The 20,062-nt window shown below is 39.0% G+C and overlaps 1 protein-coding gene across 1 annotated transcript in view; it reads left to right on the top strand.

Moving 5' to 3' along the window:
* Positions 1–20,018: 20,018 nt before the first annotated feature.
* Positions 20,019–20,062, top strand: part of OCIAD1 (OCIA domain containing 1) — a 12,635-nt gene continuing 12,591 nt past the window's right edge. The window contains exon 1 of the mRNA XM_010710215.2: positions 20,019–20,027. Coding sequence (XP_010708517.1) covers positions 20,019–20,027 — 9 coding nt within the window. The remainder of the gene's footprint in view (positions 20,028–20,062) is intronic.

Here is a 20,062-nt window from a genome sequence, read left to right as displayed (position 1 = left end):
TGACAAAAAAAAACAAAAACAAACAAAAAAAAAAACTTGAAACTGTTGATCCTTAGCAATGGAGCAGTTACCTGTCAGAACAGAGCTGCATTGGCAAAACTACTGAAAAGTGTTCTCTAATGTGTGCATCATCTGCTCTGTCTCAGTCAAAATAGTAATATGTTATCTTCTGTCCATTTGAGTTCTCTCATTTTCAGCTGTGCTGTTTAATCTCACAGCATTGTGTTTCTTTGGGCTCTTTGATGATAGGTGAGCAAAAGCCATGGTGAAGTTAATAGTATAAAGCATTGCTGACATCTTTATTAGAGATGAAAAATAGCCTATCAAAAAGAAAATTACTGAAGATTTCACTGATTTAGTGGACTCACAGCAGAGCAACATGAGAAGATTGTTTTGGGTAGGTAAGAGCCATCAGCTGGAATGAGGGGGAAAAAATGAGGGAAAGATGAGAAAATACTTTCAGAGAGAAATTCTATTTATAATCATCAAAACATGAAGATCACTTTCAGATAAGCTGATCATTATTTAAAAAAAAATTTTTTTAAAGCATGCTAATCAGGTAAGCTTGAAGATGTATTAAAAATGTAACTCAGAATATTTTTAGTGGCCATGATTAAAACTGAAAATCGAGAAAACTTGCCAGAATTACATTGCTGTTTTTTTCTGATATTTATCTAGTACGCTGTTCCAAAGCTGATTAGATTTATCTTGGAAATACAAAATTTCTGAGTTGTGAGTTAAAAAGTAACAGGGACAGAAGATTTACATGTTAAAACGAGAGCAAGTTATAAGAAATGCATTTTCATTGGAAAGAATGAAAATTTTGGACAAATGAAAAGCCTCCAAGTGAGAAAACCTACGAGCAAACTTACAGCATTGAGGGGGGGAAAAATGCTGCAACACTAGAAGACGCAGCTCTTGAACAAGAAGTCAACAATGAAAATAATAAACATTTGTGGTTTTTTAAATTTTGGATCAATACTGTATTTTCTTAAGTACAAGATAAAAGGGCATAGTAACTTTTGGTGTGTGTCTCAGGAATCTTAATGCCTTACACAACTAGATGTTTATTTATGTAAGGGGATGGTCCTTTCAGGCACTAACTATGAGAGTTAATGCAGATACCTCAGCAGTGAGGCCATTCCACTGAAAAGTGAGACTCCCTCTAGTTCTCACAAACTGTAATGTTTGGAGAATGCTCTTCTTATGTGCTCATGACTGACTACTAGTAGTTAATACAATGATCAGAAGCCCTTGCTCTAAAACTGGGACTTAGTCTTGCCTTAAATTAATATTTCAGGTGGGCAAATTCAGCATTTTCCATGAATTGTATTAGACTTTTTCCTTAGTGAAAAAATAAAAGGCACGTATAATTAATATTGATATAAAGACCGACTGTCTGTGCTTAATGTAATATTGTATGTATCTAAATTGAACATAAGGTTCTCATTCTGCACACGGTTAGGAGGAACAAATCGGGATTACTATAAAAACAATTTCAAGTTCTTTGATTTCACTTGAGAATTTGGCTTAGTAAGCATTAAGTACAAGAGTTTTCACAATCATAGATGGTAACTTGATTGGCTATTGATACATTTTGTCATTGTAGGGTCACTTTGTTTGCTTTTTGGTGTGCATCGAAACCCTGAATCACTGAACAGCTGTAGAAATTGAGCCTTATCCCTTCCTTTCTTCTGCATTCTTTCATTAAGTACCACAGTTTCAGTATTCTCTTCCACTCCATTTCATATCAGCTATCCAGTTACCTGTATTTATACTGCACCCGCAGTATGAATAAACGCATGCAGTCTGTCTAATAAAGAATGAGAACAGTGCGAAGAATGCAGGACAGATCCTCTTGGTTTATGTTGAAACATGTTTCCAGCTAATGCAAAGCATATTCTTAATTCATTAACCAGACTCCCTGTTTTACTTGAATACAGATTCCCCACTGCTCTTCAAAAATCACAGTAAGAATTTCACTTGGCATTAGCATTTATATTTTCCCTTGGCTGCATTTACAATCTGACCTAACAACAAAGATGATGGGATTAAAAGAGAATTGAATTTGTCATATGGGCCATTGTTCATCAATAAATGTGAATTAACTCTATTCATGTTCACTGTAAAGCTACAGGTTTTCTTTTATTGCTTGAATTTAAACTACATAAAAAAATTAACTGTTGTACTGTACAGCAAACATCAGCAAATCAGTCTGAATGCTTCACTAGGAATGCTTCTAAAAAAGCTTTGAAGCAACTGCTCTCACAATCTCCTAAAACTCTTCAAGGCAGCAGATGCACAGCCAATTTTAAGGAGCTACCAGCATTATCCAAAATCCAGTTGTCACTGATATGCCTGAGCACAGAGAGAGGATTGGGTAAGTGTTCCTCAGCTCTTTTGCAGACTGTAATGCTCTACCTGCATGTTTTGTCCCTGCTCAAGTCAAGGGATGCCTTGACTTGATAAGCAGAAGAACAAAGAGTTTTTAGGAGTTTGTTCCTATTAAAGTTGTTTGGAATGCATCTACATTGAAGATTAACACATAAACGAAAAATTATGTAGTTTGCTACTGCTAAAGCAGATCTGTTGAAGCTTGGGGAAATAGTACGCTCTATTCCAAACAGAACACACAAATCTCTTGCCTACTTGGGATTCAAGAGGGAATCCTGACTTGTCCACTATTTGTTGGAAGCCAAGGACCTGTTGGCTTGCCCCTGCTGGGCTGGCTTCTCTCAGCGAGTAGCTGGGTTGGCCTCTGCTCACAGCTCTGATGTGCAGCCAGATCAGCCCTTCCATAGCAGGCTTTGCCTGCAGTGCAGTTTTTCCGGTTTGCAACCAGCACGGTTATCTCTGTTATCTGTTAAATGACACAACAGCACTATAAATAACCCTTTCTGTAGTCTGATTGCTTGTTAAATGGTTTATAGAAATCAACAAATCATGTTTGGATTTCAGGCTCAAGGAAACGAATGAGGCAATTTGCATCTCATTATTATTTCAGGCTCTTGCCTCAGAGCTGCTCATATGGGTTTGCACTAGTTCAGCTAAGCCAAAGCAAGCGTGCACATTGATATAACTGGAGTCCACAGTTTAAATATTTCCTTTGTTAATGTAAGAAGTAGATGTAAATCACCAGCACCAGAGAGCAGTTCTGGGGCACTTCTGAGTAATTGAATTAGAACATCGAGCCAGGAGACTACCAGGATGTCTCAGCTATGAACAACCTTCCAGTTCCTAAAAGCATCAAGGGAATGATTTCTTTGCAAATAACGAAGATAATAAAATAACTAGTATTTTTATTTAAGTAAGTGAAGCATTAGAGCAAAATTAGAAATGCATAAATGTTCAGATTATAAAATGTGACAGAGAAAACAGCTATTGAGAGAGCTGCAGGAAAGTAGATGTCAGTTCCCTTGGAGACCTAATTTCTATGTAATTACTTCAGATAAATAAAAACTGTAAATTCTTACAGAATCAAACAGTAATAATAGCCATCTTTTAGAGCTTTTGGTTCCGTTTGTTCTCTTCAATGCTAAAGACACTATGCTTCTTTATGTGTGTTTTAATACTTACCTCCTTTACTCATTTTTACTATGCTACTGTTATTTCTTCAACTGGCCGATTCACAATTTCCCGAGACATTAAGATCTGTGGCAGAATGGCAATATATCGTTTCAGTCACAGTGTCTTCTCTATAACAGAATCAAAGTTTGGCCAAAGTGAAAAACAAGAATCACTTTCATAATCTGATACTGCATGAAAAAAACAAGCAGGGCTCACAATAAAAACATTGGGCAATCGTCTGATACAAAGGACATTCAATCATGTAAAACTTTAAATTATTCTTGAAATAACAAAGACGACATTAAGATGAAGGGGAAATGAAGACAAATTTCCTCCACCAAAACTCTGAGTAGATTAGACAGGATTAAAAATCCCTAGTGGGAAGCCTTTTTGTTGTTTTTCCAGTTGCTCAGTGATGATGTAAGATTCCTTTTGGGATATGCAGTCTTGGCACAAACTGCTCCCAAAGACAAAAAATGCCAATTCATTCCTTACATGGAATAATATAAATTCATTTCTATCGTTTCTAACCCTCACTAGGAGCACATTTCTGGTGCATTTTTTTAATTGTCAAGCTAAAATTAAGTTCTATGTAAATCTAATGCCACAATAATTTTGTTTGGTTTAATTGTGTATTTTAAATGTGATTGCTACTCTTAACTAAGGACAACTACCATTTTACAATAGCGTAAGTGATACAGAAAAGGGTGGCTTTGGTTCCAGTACCTGATACTTAAACACCAATGATGTGATATTAACAGCATCTCAGGTCATCATTTTATGAAAAAACAGCAGTTTCTTATTCTTTTTTCATCTTTCATGACAGAGATACAATATTCCTCGAGTTGATTTCATCCTGGAGAGTTACCTCCTCAGTCTTTTGAGAAGAAACTATTTTGTACCTCTGATTAATTTTTTTTCCTCCTCCTCAGTACTCTCAATAAGGGGATGCCATAGAAGTGCTCTGTGTTATAGTTTTTTTTTTCTTAGGCATTTTTAATGTTCTACTTGTCTTTTGGATGTCATAGAGCACTGATCTGCTGTTTGAAGAAAACTAGGCAAAATGACTCCCAAAGCTCAGTGCTGAGAAAGTCAGAGTGATTTTAAACCAACCACGTGATGCAGTTAGAATTGTCCCCCATGTACTGTGCTACTGATGACAAGGAAACTCATTGCTCAGCCTCACAGTAGTAAGGACTTTTTCTAGTTGTTCTCCGTAAACAAACATGCTTATGTTTTTCCTTTGCCAGATTATGTTAGTATGTTGACCCAAAGCCCTCTCAAGCCTTCTAGATTTTAAACTGCCCTTAAGAACCGTCTCACTATTTCCTGAGAACCTAATTTTCTTTAAAGCCTTCTCAAAACAAACAAACAAAACCCTATACTAAGTAAAATATGATCAGTAAAGAGTAAATATGACAAGCTATAAAAAGCAGTAGCACAGTATGGAATAGATCCCTTTGTTCACACACATCCATTCTTTCAGAATCTGATAGCTTTATAAGACATTAACATCCTGTGAATGCTGTAATGATTGTTCACAATAAGGTGGTATCATGAAGAACTATTATTCATAATATCATGGATATACTTGTAATCCTTTTAGGCTTTGCAGATTCACCAGTTCTGGAGGCAGTTCCTCAAATGAAGTACAGTTAGGAAAACAAGATACTTCATATAAGCCAAGCATGTAAGTAAAAGCAGCTTACTATTTCCAAGGACCTGCTGCAATGCTCACATCAAAAGTTAGATCCCTTTTTTTTCACTCTCCCAAGCAGAATTCCTGGCAGCAATGCCATATAAGCAAATTAGGTGTGGGGGACAACCTACAACCAGCAGCTGTTCAGTCATGAAAGTCAAGTCAAAGAAGCTTGTGTTCCCAAATCAACACTGCTCTTAGAGGCACCAGAGCAGCACCTGATCTAGCTGTACATTCAACCATCTCCTTTGTCCTTGCCACACAGGCTCCTGTCCCAGGGCATATGCTCTACTTACAGCCCCAACCACAGCCCTGCCCATCTGTTAGCTCTGGGTGCTCAGCCTGCTCTGTTGTCTCTTTCTCCACTATAGTGGACATGCAAGTCATGGCTTGAAGCAGTGATTGAGCACCTAGTGGGAAGGCAAAGTCAACCCAGGGGAACTCAGATGCATGCAATACATCTGAGTGACCAGAAGGGAAGCAGCCAAGATCCACCCCTTCCCACACCTCATTTAAGGGTTGGCAGTGCAGGCAAGTGTACCTTGTTGGAGATCTCTACCTACCTGAGGCCTTCCAAGGGTTAAAAAAAAATTCCCCCCTTTGTTTCTGTGGCTGTTCTATTTGGGCTTGTATTCACTTGTTGTAGCCTAGGGCTTTGCTACTCTGCTATTATTGCTGTGCTTTCTCAAAAGGTAAAAGGATAAGTTCAAAGTATTATTTTTCTTATAGACTTATAAGTGCTTGACTGGTCAACTTTCATCTTTCTATTTTCAATTTTAAAAAAGAATTGTAGCCTAGGTAGCTCACCCAAAGTTAAAATAAGTCAATGTTTTAATAGGAATATGCTTCCTTTTCAATCTATAATTCCTTTACAAAATACAACTTTTTAAAACTGTATATAGATGTAGATAGAAATTTCCCCAAAGAAGAAAATACATTGTTCTCTTTTACTCTCAATCCTTTTCTATTTGTAGTTTCATTCAGTAGATTAAGGCTTACAAAAGGCTATTCCCTTTACATGCATTACAGCTGAAGGCTGTATTTTCTTTCTTGATGTTACTAATCAGATAATGCTTTGTTTCTCCCCAAGCTGCAGACTTCATGAAGCTGTGATATCTCTGAACATACAGCTACACTCCTTTTCCAGATGAAGTAAGTTCTACTTTCCAGGTACTAATTGTTAATGGGAATCTACGTTCTTCAGATATTTTAAACTTTTTGAAACATCTTCCTGCCAATACAGAACATGCACTACAAGAGAACACTATAGAAGGTTTCAGTACTATATAAACAATACTTGATCAACTATTTTTCTCCTGGAGGTTTCCTCTAGACAAATACATTTTGTGGAAGCAACTGATTATCTTAAATCTTTCTCTTTTGTTTTTAATAGATAACACTTAAGTTCAGTTTACTCATCTTCCTCTTTGTTAAAACAAACTCTTTAACCAATTTGCATGGAATGTACCAATAATAACAGTTAACATAGGATAGCTAATGAGGTTGTGCATAGTTACTACAAAATAGCTGTACTAGTAACTTCTCACAGCACTCTGCTTATCATCAGGAGCTTATCTGCCCAAGTAGAAAAATGTGGAGGGTCTGACCATAAAAGCATAGAAGGTTTTGTCCAGCCCTTCCTGTCATTCTTTTCTTTAGTATAAGATAACCAGTATGCATTTAAGTGTTTCTGCATCATGCATTGTAACTACTAACATTCCAGACATCTGCTTATTATATACAGATTTTACTACGAACTTACAAGACACTCTTCCACTCTGAAAAAGCTCAGCAAGTCTTCTAAACAACTCAATTTCAATATTCAGTATCAGATTCCATCCCTAGAATGCACACTCAGCCACCAGAAAAACACCAACACGCCTGGAAGTCAAAGCACAGTGAAAGCTAGTTGGCTCCCATTTCATCAAGCTAACTATCACAGTACATAAATCTTCCCTGTCTTTCTTATATTTCTTGCTTTTTGGAAAGCCACTTAACTTAGAATTTATGCTGTTTTAAACTTTCGAAGTTATACTTCAGAAATATTGCAACACCGTTATAATGAAGCCTTGCTACTCAGCTTCAGACTTGACTAGATTTGTTCATCCTGCAATGCTGGAGAAGCTCTATTTTCACAAAATTAAATAATAACCCTACCAAAGATTATAACCCTGTTAATTCTCAAACCAAGGAGTATTGTGGAACTTGCCAAGCTTAGAGAATTATTTGGCTGTGAACTCTTTAAGGTACAAAAAAAGCTTTTGAACACCGTTAAAGAACAATTTTCCCAAAATCTGTGCTTGTTTTAATTTGAAAAGCACAAGTTTGGTGCTAATACAGCTTAGATTCATAAAAGGCCTTTTCTCACAACTGTAGTGCAATAAGTCATTAACTTAGACTAACACTATTAGCTCATCAGAATATTACTGCCTCAATAGGCAAAAGAGTATGGAAATTAATTCAGAGAAAAAGACATCAATGTTTTGTATAACAGCAGACTTATTACGACAAAGTAATAGGTAGCCTAAACAGTGTTACACTTAAAGCAGCTGTTACTGCTCAGTTATTTCCACCCATCCAGTAACCCCCAGGAGACACCAGTGACCACAGAAGCAACCCCTGAGAGTCTGCCATGAAGTGCCATCTGCCACAAGTGTGTGCCATGGCTTGCCTCAGGTAACCCAAGTGTGAGTTGGTGCTGCCCATTACTGTTATCTTGATGCCGACATCATCTAGAAGGCTGGTAAATCTGGAATGTCTTCTGTTTGTTATAACCAATTAGTAGTTACTTTCTAGTTTTACATCCTATATATCTTGACTGCAGAGTCTCTTTTTGTCCAGATAGAAATGGCCAAAGCAGATGGATCAAAATGGGTACAAATTAGAGGCACAATGAGCTGTAGGAATAACATAGACAAAAAGAAAAAAACCCCAAACCACAGAAGACAAGCTTCACTAACTCACCATGAAGCCCAAACTTCTCAGTAGCTGTACTTCTGGTTTCCAAGTAAACACTATGAGTGTTTGGTGAAAAATCTGCTCTTGATTTTCTGAGATACTTCATGAAAGTTTGTATGTCATGCTGTTTATGTACGGAATGCACCCTCAAGATTTTTCCTCAACACCTACCAGTCTTGGATCATGTGTGAACCATGAACAATATCAAAGTATTTTATCTTTTGGTTTATCTTTTGGTCTACAATGAATGTGGCACACTTTTAATACCCTTGATAAGGTGTTTTGTTGATGCTTTTTTAAAATATGATGCCTATCAAGAGTTGGTTTGGCACAGTAATTGTTGTGTGATCGTACCCTAATGAACTCCCATAGCTTACTACTTTCAGACCACTCTGTGAACAGTCAGCTCAGGGTCTGAATGGCTGCTTAACTGCAAACTAACTGCAAACTTTCCAGCCTATGTCACTTTCCTAGCTACACAAAGTACTACCAGCATCTAAGTATCAAAGACAAACTTAATTTCTCAGCACTAAGATCTAAATTGCACCAAAGGCAGAAAGAAACCAATAACGTGCAGAGAACAGACAAAATACTAAAAATTGCATGACAAGAAAACTGTACCACTATGGATAGAACTATATTAACATCACACAACCACTTCAGACAAACTGATTTACACTGAACTAATTCAGTTATTTCTTCTCTATGCAATAAAGACTTGAAAGAAGCTAATCAGTAAAATTTTTATCATCTTCACTACATCTTTAAACTGGACAAAGGGAAATATCACTTAAATCCGAGTGTAATTTGCTTTCAACATGGTCTGATGTGAAATTTGTCCATCAAAACTGATTCCTGGCAAATTCAAAATACTATACTGGCCAAATATGAGGAATTTTTCCTTCCAGCAATCAAAAATTGGAAGAAATTTTGTCTGAGAACAATTGCAAGATAAGTACATTTCTGATTGGGTTTTCTAGCCTTTTTGAAAAACAGACACCACCTAAATACCTGGTTAAAAGGGCAGCAGCCAAGGTCTTTGAACATCCAGGCTGAAAAAGGGAGCAGGTCACACAGCAGAAATTCCAGGACCCACTGTAGGAGTAAGTCAAATCCAGACATCTGTGATATCCTGCATTATTCCCTTCATATAGCTGCAAGATTTGTCGTATTGGAGACAAAATTATTTTAAAAGTTAGTTGGTAAATATACACCAGGAGAAAATATTCTCACACAGGATATCTGAAAGAGGGAAAAGGCTGAAAAAGGTCTTTTGTATTTGGCTTTAAGATCCAGCAATCTTGGGCTCTGACAAACAGTAAAAGCGAATCCCACTGCAGCCATCAAAGCCTCTATTGCACTACTCAGGTAATTACTTGTAATTGGCCATCCTTAATTAAATATGTTTTGGGGTCTATGTAAGACAATGTTAACTTGAGAGAAAATCTTCAAAGGCACCTCATCAGCACAGTTGGCTGAGGCTTTAATGAAGCCCATGACTGCTGGTGGATTTAGGTTGTCATTCAATCACAGTTAACTGTGTCTGGCACTTTCCCTTCATGCTGTCACTAGCAAGATACCTCTGAGAAAGATTTTTTGCTTTTTTTCCCCCCCTTTCCTTGAGGGCTTCATTTTCAACTAGAACAGCAAACTGATCGGGCTGACCACATTGCTCCGGATCTCTCCAGCTGGCACGAGAGAAGCACTGCTGATTTTGAAAGCCATCCCTACTAGGTAACCCTGAGCCAAAAAGCATTTTCTGCTAGTTGCTGAGCACTTGCCACTCCTGGTGGCAAATGTTCAAACGGCAAAGTTGATTAAAACTGGGAATTTGTTCTAATGTCCTCTTTCAAAACAATCCTTTCTATTGTAACATTCATTTAAATCTCTGCTTTTGAGTACTTAAGTGGCTTCTGCTAGGATGTTCCATACAGACTGCAGCAATGAGCTTTAGAGCAAGAAAGGGACCATTATCGACATTCTTCTCGAAATTCCTATGTCATAATGGCCAGAGAGACTCAATCCAATCATTTCCACATCAGACTTCTGCCCTGAGCTGCAGCTGGAGCCTTAAAAAACTCGCATGGCAGGATTTCAAGCAGGCCTCTGCCCTCCCCTCTTCCAGGCAGCCAAGCTATTTGCAAACACTTTCACACATTCGCCTGTCTGTGAGAAATGTAGGACAGATTACCACAAGCAGAACGTGTGAAAACTTTTTTAGAGAGCCCAGCTGCTGGTCTGTTTTTTGTAGACAAAGAGTGGGAGTTAGTTCAACCATTCCCCTGTTTTTCAGTCTGTAATCCCTCTTTTTTCCTCAAAAGAATCTTTCTCCTTTCTGGGGTGAAAACATTGCACAGCTCATGTCCCCCACCCCACCATGTGGTTCTTTCATTTCTCACCTCCATGTCTTCCCAGGATAGCATCACTCGTGTAGCATCCTTGTTGAGGCTCTGGCCGAACCATGATACGAGATGTACTACCCACTTCCAGCTCTGTTTGCTATTAGAATCTTAACGATTGAATGCATTTTGAAATATCAATATTATCTGTAATTACTTGATTATTAAGTAAAAAAGTTAGGAATAGAACAGAATTACGTGTTTTCATGCATGTAGTCAATACAAGTAAATTCCAATTGGGTGAATGTGAGGTGTTCTTAAGGCTGATACAGCAAAATGAGAAATTCCACAGAAATGAGGGTCTATGAAAAATAAATTTGGCATGGAAAATAAAATGAAATTATTTTAAATGTGAAAGCTGTCTGTGTAAGACTAAGATACTGAAGGAAATGAACCTTCTTCCTTTCATTTCCCTTTTGCTTCTCATTCTTTGAAAGTGTGATGATACTGAAAGCAAACAAAACATTTGAGAATTTTGCTTGATTTCTCCCAGTACAATCACACAGCATACTGACATTTTGAGGAAGTAATCTCTTGCCTATATTCTCCAATTATTGTGACTACTTAATTGCACATAAACTGCAAAAGATGATATCTAAATGTCTCGATCAATATGATTCCATTACTTACTAGTCCTAACTACCATTTCCAGCAATCACCAAAATATAATAGGAATTTCTAAGCATTCTTTGCCAATGTGCCGGTCAGTAGCGATAAAGCAGAGTTAGGAGCAAAGGGTATAATACAAAAGAGTGTCAAATAGCCACCGTGCATAGCACCACGTGAGGAAAAATGGTGGGAGAGAGATACAAAAACAATGAAGCTTTCCATTATCAGTAAGGTATTTTAATAAGCATAAAAGCTCACAGTGAAGTCTGTGGGAAATATACGAAAAGACAAATGAGATCAATTTTTGTAGAGAGGATTTTTAGAAATGCATTTGACAATGATGAACCACAGCAACTGGTCCCTGAAAAATGCATACAGGAAACGTTTATAGCAGCCAACTGAGTTACAAGACTTCAGTTTCGGAGAAACAGATTATACAGAGAGTCTGTGACGAAATTCAATCACGATGTCAGCACTAATTTCCCTTACCCTTGTATGCACAATGTGGTATTTCTGGCAATGTAGCACTAAATTTTCAGTTTTTCTGTGAAACCAGAACAGAATTAGAACAAAAAGATTACTTCAACATGGCTGGTTTTTCACCTAACTTGTGCTGAAGAGGGAGTCAATTTCCTTTCCTGCCACTTAAAAGCCTAATTACAGTATTACACATTTTATCATATGGTCATAAATTAAACACAGTGCATCAAATGAACAGACAGAAAATCCTATCTTCCTTTTCATAGCAGACTATGATGGTCCACAGATATCCAAAACTTAATGATCTGCTGAGCATGGATGACAATTGGGCTGACATTACTTCTAAAACAAAGGTTAGACCAATTTGAGAGGATAGGTAAGTAAATATAAGCTACCATTGAAAATGTTTACATTAAACTAACTGCATTTCATATATTTATTTTTAAACACAAGAGAATTCTTGTTTCCTAAATCACTCTGGTAATATCTCACAGATTCCAAACACAGAGACTTTGAAAAGAGATTTTGGAGGTCTGCAGATCTCTTCATATAAGCTTTCCTTTATTTTAGAATTAGATACAACTTACTTGCTGTCTTAGGTAATGCTCCATGAGTTTGCTGACAAAAATGCCTATAATAAAAGGAAAAAGTCAGAATGTTTATTCACTTTCTCCTTTGTGCTTTAAGGCCCCGTGGTTTCCTGTAGCTGACAAGTGACGTGGTGTTTAATCAATGGATATACAGATGGTATAGATATATACCCAGGAGCTTAGCTAATAGAATTTATATTGGAGAAATAAGAGAAAGTCACTCACCCTGTCCTGGGCTCACAAGATGAACTCCTGATGGAGCAGATCTCCAAAGAGAGATCCTTCCCCACTGGCAGTCAGCTCTTAAATGGGTCTAGGAGAGGTGGAGCCAGGCTCCACCCCTTCCTGCAGCACAGGTGATTTGCCTTCACCTGTGCTCCCGTAGCTGACTCATTGCTCGCCTCAGATGATCAATCAAAGGTTCAGGCCGTGATTCAGCAGCCCCATACACATGGGCTGGAGGGCCAGATGATTTTCTCCTATGGGATGCACCCACCATGGCAAACTTTAGAGTGGGTGCCCTTCACCCATTACCCAAAATGCTATGTTCAAGTTTTTTATTAGCTGTGATCCCCAGGGGGAACCTCAAGGGGCAATGTGTAGAAGCAGGCTCACTCACCACATAAACAGAATACAATTTTCTTTTATGTTAGCCTGCAGATTGCAAGCCACCTCTATAAAGAGCTCTCTGTCTCCTCACTTTGGCAGCATTCCTTGTCCCTCTGCACCAAAGCTGTATTCATATCAGTATGTGGTCACTGTAAGAACAGTGCCTGCCTTTTTAGAATAGACAAAGGGAGTTAGCATACCAGATGCTGGCGCCCTGCTCAGGCTGTGCAGTGCTCTGCCCCACAGCAGCCCCAGGGAATACCTAACCTGAGCACACATGAGCATGGCAACAGAAACTAGTGGCCAGTCTTTGAATTCATGAATTCTCTCTACAGCTCGTGTTCTTTCAAATGAACGAATGCAGCAATTAATACACAGTGATCAAATCATTATAGCAATGATGATGATGAGTGAGAAGAATGCTGATCTTGGAATACAGCAGGCTACAGGGAAATTTGCAGTTCAGTATTAACTCCAGAGTCTGAACTCTGTAACTTATGCCCACTGTGTATTCTTTCTATTTACCTTCAGGCACTAGCCCCTGGGTGACAAGCATGATTCCAAGAGACAAAGAGCTGTAAGAACAAAAAGAACAAATGTACAGTATTAGACAGAATTTGTTACTCGCTTGTTAATTTTCATATGTTAAACACTTGTTTTATATGATTATAATGCTGAATACATTACTCATCTTACAAACAAACAGCACAAACTAATTTAGTGTGCTGTTTAAATTACCTGCTACACCTGCTTGTTTAGATTACTATCTCTTTGAGGTGAGGATGTGTTCATGCTCTGCCAGACAGATTCTGTGGCACCTGGAACAAATGCATCATATTTAATTTTCTTCTTTCAGAAAATATATAATTTAGAGACAACCTAAAGAGGACTAAAAAGGCACTAAACCCTTGAGTATCTAACGTTCTAAAATCTGAAGAATTACACAATCTCAAGCTACATGGCGATACTTCCCTTTCATTCAAATGCACAGGAATGTGATAAAGAACTTCTACTGTTGTTTTAAATAATTGGCTTCATGAATACTGCCAACTCTATTGTTTTTCAAGCTCACATTAAACAAGAGTTTAATTCAACCACCTTTGCCTGTAATGATTATACTATAAAATAATCCAATCCAATAATCTTATATACTGCTCAGCTCAAACTAGGGTGACAGTCAACTCAGTAACATTTCTGACAAGAAATGATGCATTGCAATAAATGGCATGGCATTTTGCAGCCAATTTTCACAATGACATCAGGAAATCACTCTTGGTGTGTTAAGAACAAGTTTGGATCACTCATCTCTGTACCAGAAACTTTCCTTTTTACATTCTCTGTAGACCCTTGCAATTTCTCCAGCATGGTGAGCTTGTGAGATGGGACAATAGAGCATTGGCTGAAAGTATAAACCTGAGTTAGCTTTTTGAATTTAACCTCACAGGAGGAAATAAGTAAATCAACTAAAGTAGACAAATAATATAGCACCCAAACAAACAGAACTCCTTGTTTTGTTGTTAGCAGTATGATTTAATACTTTAATACCCAATGCAAAACCGGAAAGAACTACCCAGGCTGAAATTGCACATCCTGTTGATCTCTACTTTCCAAACCCAGCACAGTTGCTCCTCACCCCTGAAGCGCATTGCTTTATTTCTGTCAGCCTTTTAATTCTCATGAGCCACTGCAGCTTTCTGAGAAGAAAATTGCAGGAAGTCAAGGCAGTGTGGTAGTTTCTAAAAATGAATGTCTGCTCCATACAGAAGTCAATTTAAGTTCAACAAGAACAGATTTTTGCAAATACTCAGCCCTGACTTGCCTGACTTTCTCTCTGATCAGTTTTAAACATACTCATGACATCAAAAGACTTCAACTGCATTGGCTTCACCTTTGTAATAATTAGCTTGCCATCAGGTTTGGCTTCAGTTAATGACTGGCTCTTTCTTCCTCCCTTTGCTTTTTGTTGATGAAAAAAGCATCAATATTCTTGCATTCTACCACCCATGGTATCAAAATGTGATTATCAATAGATCATATCTCTTTAAAAGATCACTGTCAATACTTACAACATCATTATTGGGCATCTAAAATGTATGGGACAGTTGTCATAAAAATTTGTTCTCTGAGTACTCTGCAGCAACTGTGAGTTAAAGCCAGCTGCAATACTTGTGTTTTTCTGTAAAAGCACACCACCTACCATTGTACCTGTACCTGAAAGCCAATACTTAAGCTTCATAAAACAAGAAGTGCCTTGGGAAACAGAAAATATTTGTCTGTCACAGAACTCTGACTTGTTTTATGCCTGACTGGTCTGTAATTTTGTAAGCATAACAATTAGATGCTTTTATTGCCTACAGCCACCCATTTCGCATTGTAGATAATTAACAGTCTTAGTTTTTGCATTTTGCTGCACAGTCTGGCACTTCCTTTATCAACATACAAAGCGCTGCTGCTTTTCAGAAAGTACCTTCTCAGCACTGCGGCACTGAGCAAGGCTAAAGCAATCGGGAAGGACAGAGTTAAACAGGAAACATTTTGCAACAATTTAATAACCTGAATGATTTTTGGCATTCAGAATATTACTGCATAAACCATTTCCTGCACTTATCTTGGGGTCAGATACACAGCTGTAAAGCTCATGCAGCGTCTGCTTCGCACACACTGGACATTCAGACTGCAATGCTTTCTTAAGCGATGGAGCAGAAGCAAGGCGACCTTCTCTCACCTTGGTAAAAAGTCAATTAAGCACTGCATTCACAGTAACCTGCAGAACTGGTAACTATTTTCAGTACTTGGCTCTACTTTGTTCTCAGCCACTCTCAAAGAATGGCGATGGGCCATTAAGCAGCTTCCTGGTAGCTTTCCCACTTGGGATGAAAGCTGCAAGCTCTACTGGCAAGAACATGGCAAAGGGACAGGATCCGCGTCGACAAAATACTCTCAAACTGAATTGCCAATACGAGCGCTGAGCTCACAGCAGACTCCCGTCAGAGGATCTTGCATGCGTTCTGCCGGGCTCCACCGCCACCTCCTGGCCACGGCTGCCAGGGCCGTGCGGGGTACTGCAGCATTTTGTCTTTAATAAAAGTAGTTTGGGGTCTTTCTTGTTTTTCGGTTTTTTTTTTTTGTCTGTTATTTTTTCTTTTTCCTACAGCGAGACTGTCTTTTTTAGTAGCATACCCTAACAGCACTTCAGCACTTACCATGAACTGAACAGCTTGTGAGATCAGCATCGTAATTCCTCCTGTTGTATGACCTCAGCATCTGTATTTCATAACCAGTGTGACAGTTAACTCACAGTTCATTTTCCTAGGTTCAAGAAGCCTTTCATCTTCCAGAAGCCTTAGCCACTCGAAGCCTCTTTCCCCAGAGCATTATCTCATCTTACCAGCCAAGCCAACCACTGGCTCTGCTGCTGCTGCTAAATGTCCTCTCTGTGTGCAGGTTTTGCAAAGGTCGTGTCCTAAAACAGCTCTTAAAAGTGCACCTACATCTCCTATGAGCTAAGAGGTATCCATGAAATCACACGTGAAAGAAAGATTTATAGGTACTCACTAAATGCTATTATGAAAAATGAAATATACAAGCAAATCCCATGCAACATGAATCCCTAAAGCCCCATAATTTCCTAGTTGGTTTGGCTTAAACTGGTCACAAAATGAAAGAGCAACGGAGCAATAATTTCCTCATAGTGCACACGTGTTTCTGGGGATAGCACAACACCTTCCTGTGTAGCAGTGCCTATTAAAAATCAGTGCAGTAGAAACGCAAAGTCATGGCCTGAAGCAGTGATTGAACACCTGGTGTGAAGGCAGCTCACCCAGTGGAGCTCAGGTGCAAGCAATGAAGCTGAGTGACCAGAAGTGGTGCAGCCAGGATCCATCCCTTCCCAGACCTCATTTAAGGACTGTCAGTGGAAACAAGGTGGTACCTTGGTGGAGATCCCTGCCTACCTGAGGCCTTCTAAAGGTAAGTAGCTTTTTCCCCTTTGTTTCTTCATTTGTGGCTGCTGCATTTGGATTTGTACTCATTTGCTACAACCAAAGGCTTTGCTACCCACCCCACTGTAATTTCCATTATGTCATAGCATTCCAATCAGGTTAGATTCCTTTATAATTTTAACTTCAGAGGAAAAGTTGGATATCATAATTAAGTTACTCAAATACTTTGTCCTTAAGATTTACATGAAAGTACTTTAGAGCTGTGATAATGTAGAGAAGACAGTAGACAGAAACAAATAAATAAATGCTAGTGCTTTAGGAAAAAGAAAACAAACCATCTAAGTCACAACCAATGAGATCTGCTGTTGTCAGATTACAAGGAGGCTGAGGAGCTGAGGCTTTACAGTCCAGGGAAAGGCGTGTAGGGCCTGTGGCTGTTTGTCTGAAAAGCCTTTTAGAAGATGCTGCAACACCCTGAGGTTGACCACATTCACCAGTGTCTAAGCCTTCCTGATGCAGTCTTAAACAGAAACACTCTGTGTATCCATAGAGCACGTGAAATAAGAAGGACCTAATATGAAATGTCATAAATCATGGTTTGTTTGTCTGTTAGAAAGTTACAAAAACTGTTAAATGCTTTTTAAAAAGATCTGTGAGGGGGGAAAAAACCTGAAGTAATGTAAGAAAGTGTGGTTTAAAATAATAAATATCAGTAACAAAAATATTCAGACCATGGAAAACCACATAAGAATTACACCACAGGGCACTGTTCTCATGCTAATGGGAATAGAAGTTAAGGGTGAATGAAAAGACATCAGAAGTCACAGCAGGAAACAGTCAACATATTTCTGAGTAAAACATTAAACTCTGTCCCTATTATGCACAAAAAAAAAAGTGTTATAGGGATTTTTATGTCCTGGCTTATTATCTGACTCCTGAATAGACTAATTTCTATTTTACTCTTGGCTTAGTCTGTTGTTTAATAGGGAAGAATGGCAGATAATTAGCAGCTATTTGAGATTTAGGATTTCACTTCTCAGTGTGAAGAAAGCAGCACAACGACCACAGTTTTGTCTTCTCTAAAGCTGAACAGCTATGTGCATACTTTCTCTTCTACTGTAAAGCCCTCCAACTTAGCAGATTTCAACAGTTCTAGGTGCTCATGTCCCGCAGTCAGACTTGGTTATACTGCTGTTCCTAACACACACTGAAGTGAGTCAAGGTGTGCTGTACTGAGTACATCAGTGGAGCGCCTCTGGGACAAGGTTAGTGTATGTCCCACATCACACTTACTGCTTTTGGGAGTAGCTGACAAGAGGTGAGGTTACACTTCAGATCAGGTAACAAATGAATGGCGTTTTGTTGTGGCCAACTTACTGTAACCTTGAGAAAATGACAACCCAAGTCTTTTTAATGTTTATGAGTACAAATATGCCATTATGGGCCCCAGCAGACCTGTGAGTTCTGTGCCTCAACTGTAGCTGTGGTAGATGCCTAACAGTAAGCTCACCCACCCCTGTGCTTCTCCAGAAGATTGTTCTTAATCCTGTTTTGCACCTGTATTTCTATGCTCTCCTCTACTACTCTGCTTTCTTCTGCCCCTTTGTCATGCTCAGGCAGACACAGCTCTCCTGGGCAGTGTGCAAGGACAGCTTTTCTCAAGTACCTAACAGTTCTTCAGAATTCTGAAGAATTTATTTTGGGATTCAAAACATGCTTGTGTTACAATTTGAACCCAAATAAGGCACTGACTTTTACAGTCATTAGCTACAGGGAAGTCTGCCCCTGTCAGCACCAACGCAGATATCCACTGCGAGTTCTGCTTAACTCAGGATTTTTATGCCTGCCTTAAGTTCAGAGTATATTGAACACTAATACAGAAAGAAGATGCTCATTTTGTGAGAAGAAGCTCTCACTGTAGTTTGCTATTTTGGTTTTGCTGGCTTGCCGTTATTGGATTCCTATTGCTTTATTTATCAGCTACATATTTGGCTTGTGTGACTTGAATGGAAGTCACACAAGCATGTCAGCTCTGTGATTCCAGGCATGACTAATTTTATTGGAACTCCACCTCTAAACCACAAAGTAAAACATAATAATTACTAAAAGCATTGCAAAATTGTTCCAGGTATTCACTGTCTGAACTTGGCCTGTGAGCACCAGCCTCTTGCTGTGCAGCTACAGAGGCAGCTGTTCTGGTTTACTCTGGCCAAGGAGCTCATCTTACATGTTCCATTTGCATCGTGCCATGGCAAGATGAAATGTTGTCACCACTTGCATAATCCTACACCAACTATAAGTGAAGTTTACTCAGATGAGGAAAATAAAGGATGCACTTAGTTATATGGATCTTGAAGCAGAGGAAAAACAGGGGGTCATTAAGACTATGCAGATCACTGACACAGGTTGCCCATAGAGGTGTTGGATTCTCAACTCTGGAGGCACTTGAGGTCAGGCTGGGTGGGGCTCTGAGCACCTGATGGAGCTGTAGGTGTCTCTGTTTGTTGCAGGGGAGTTGGATTAGACAGTTTTTAAGGATGACTTCCAACTTTGAGTCTCACTCTTCCTCCCCCAGAGAGGTTCATTTTCTTTTCTTTTTTTTTTTTTTCTGTAGAATACTGGTTTTGGGTCTCTTAAAGTTTGCTCCTGTGGACTGGGATTTTCGCAAGAAAGGCAAAGCAAATGCTTATTATAAAACTAATGTAGGCTGGGGCAGTAAGTAGAAGTGAGAAGATACAGCTGGCAGTTTCCTAGGGTGATGTACGATTAATAGAACTTAAGATAATGCAAAAATTCACAGCTACAAATTTAAATTTTATGCATATACATATATTAAACAAATTCAGCATTTGTTATACAATTCTTCTGCCCGAAGCTGGCAGCAATGACCATGGCTGGGTTCCTATAAACAGGGCTTCTTCTAATTTCTTCTGCTAGGATTTCTGGGCTGAGGTTTAAGCCACTGTGCTTGTTAGTTTTTAGAAGATTTTAGCGATCGTTGCAGGCAGTACGGCTTATTAGAAGTCCTTCGCCTGCTATAAACCATGGACGGTTAATTAAGATGGCACAGTGCCTTAGCGGCCCGTGCTCTTCCTCCCCAGACAGGGCACTGGAGGGAAAGGGAAGCCGTTCTCGACGAGCGGCAGCGGCCCCCGCAACCGCGACGATGACGGCGGTGAGTCCCGCAGCCCCGCGGGGCAGGGCGCGGCC

The sequence above is a fragment of the Meleagris gallopavo genome, chromosome 4 (assembly GCF_000146605.3).
Source record: "Meleagris gallopavo isolate NT-WF06-2002-E0010 breed Aviagen turkey brand Nicholas breeding stock chromosome 4, Turkey_5.1, whole genome shotgun sequence".
Taxonomy (NCBI): Eukaryota; Metazoa; Chordata; class Aves; order Galliformes; family Phasianidae; genus Meleagris; species Meleagris gallopavo.
This window is presented reverse-complemented; position numbering and strand designations above follow the sequence as displayed.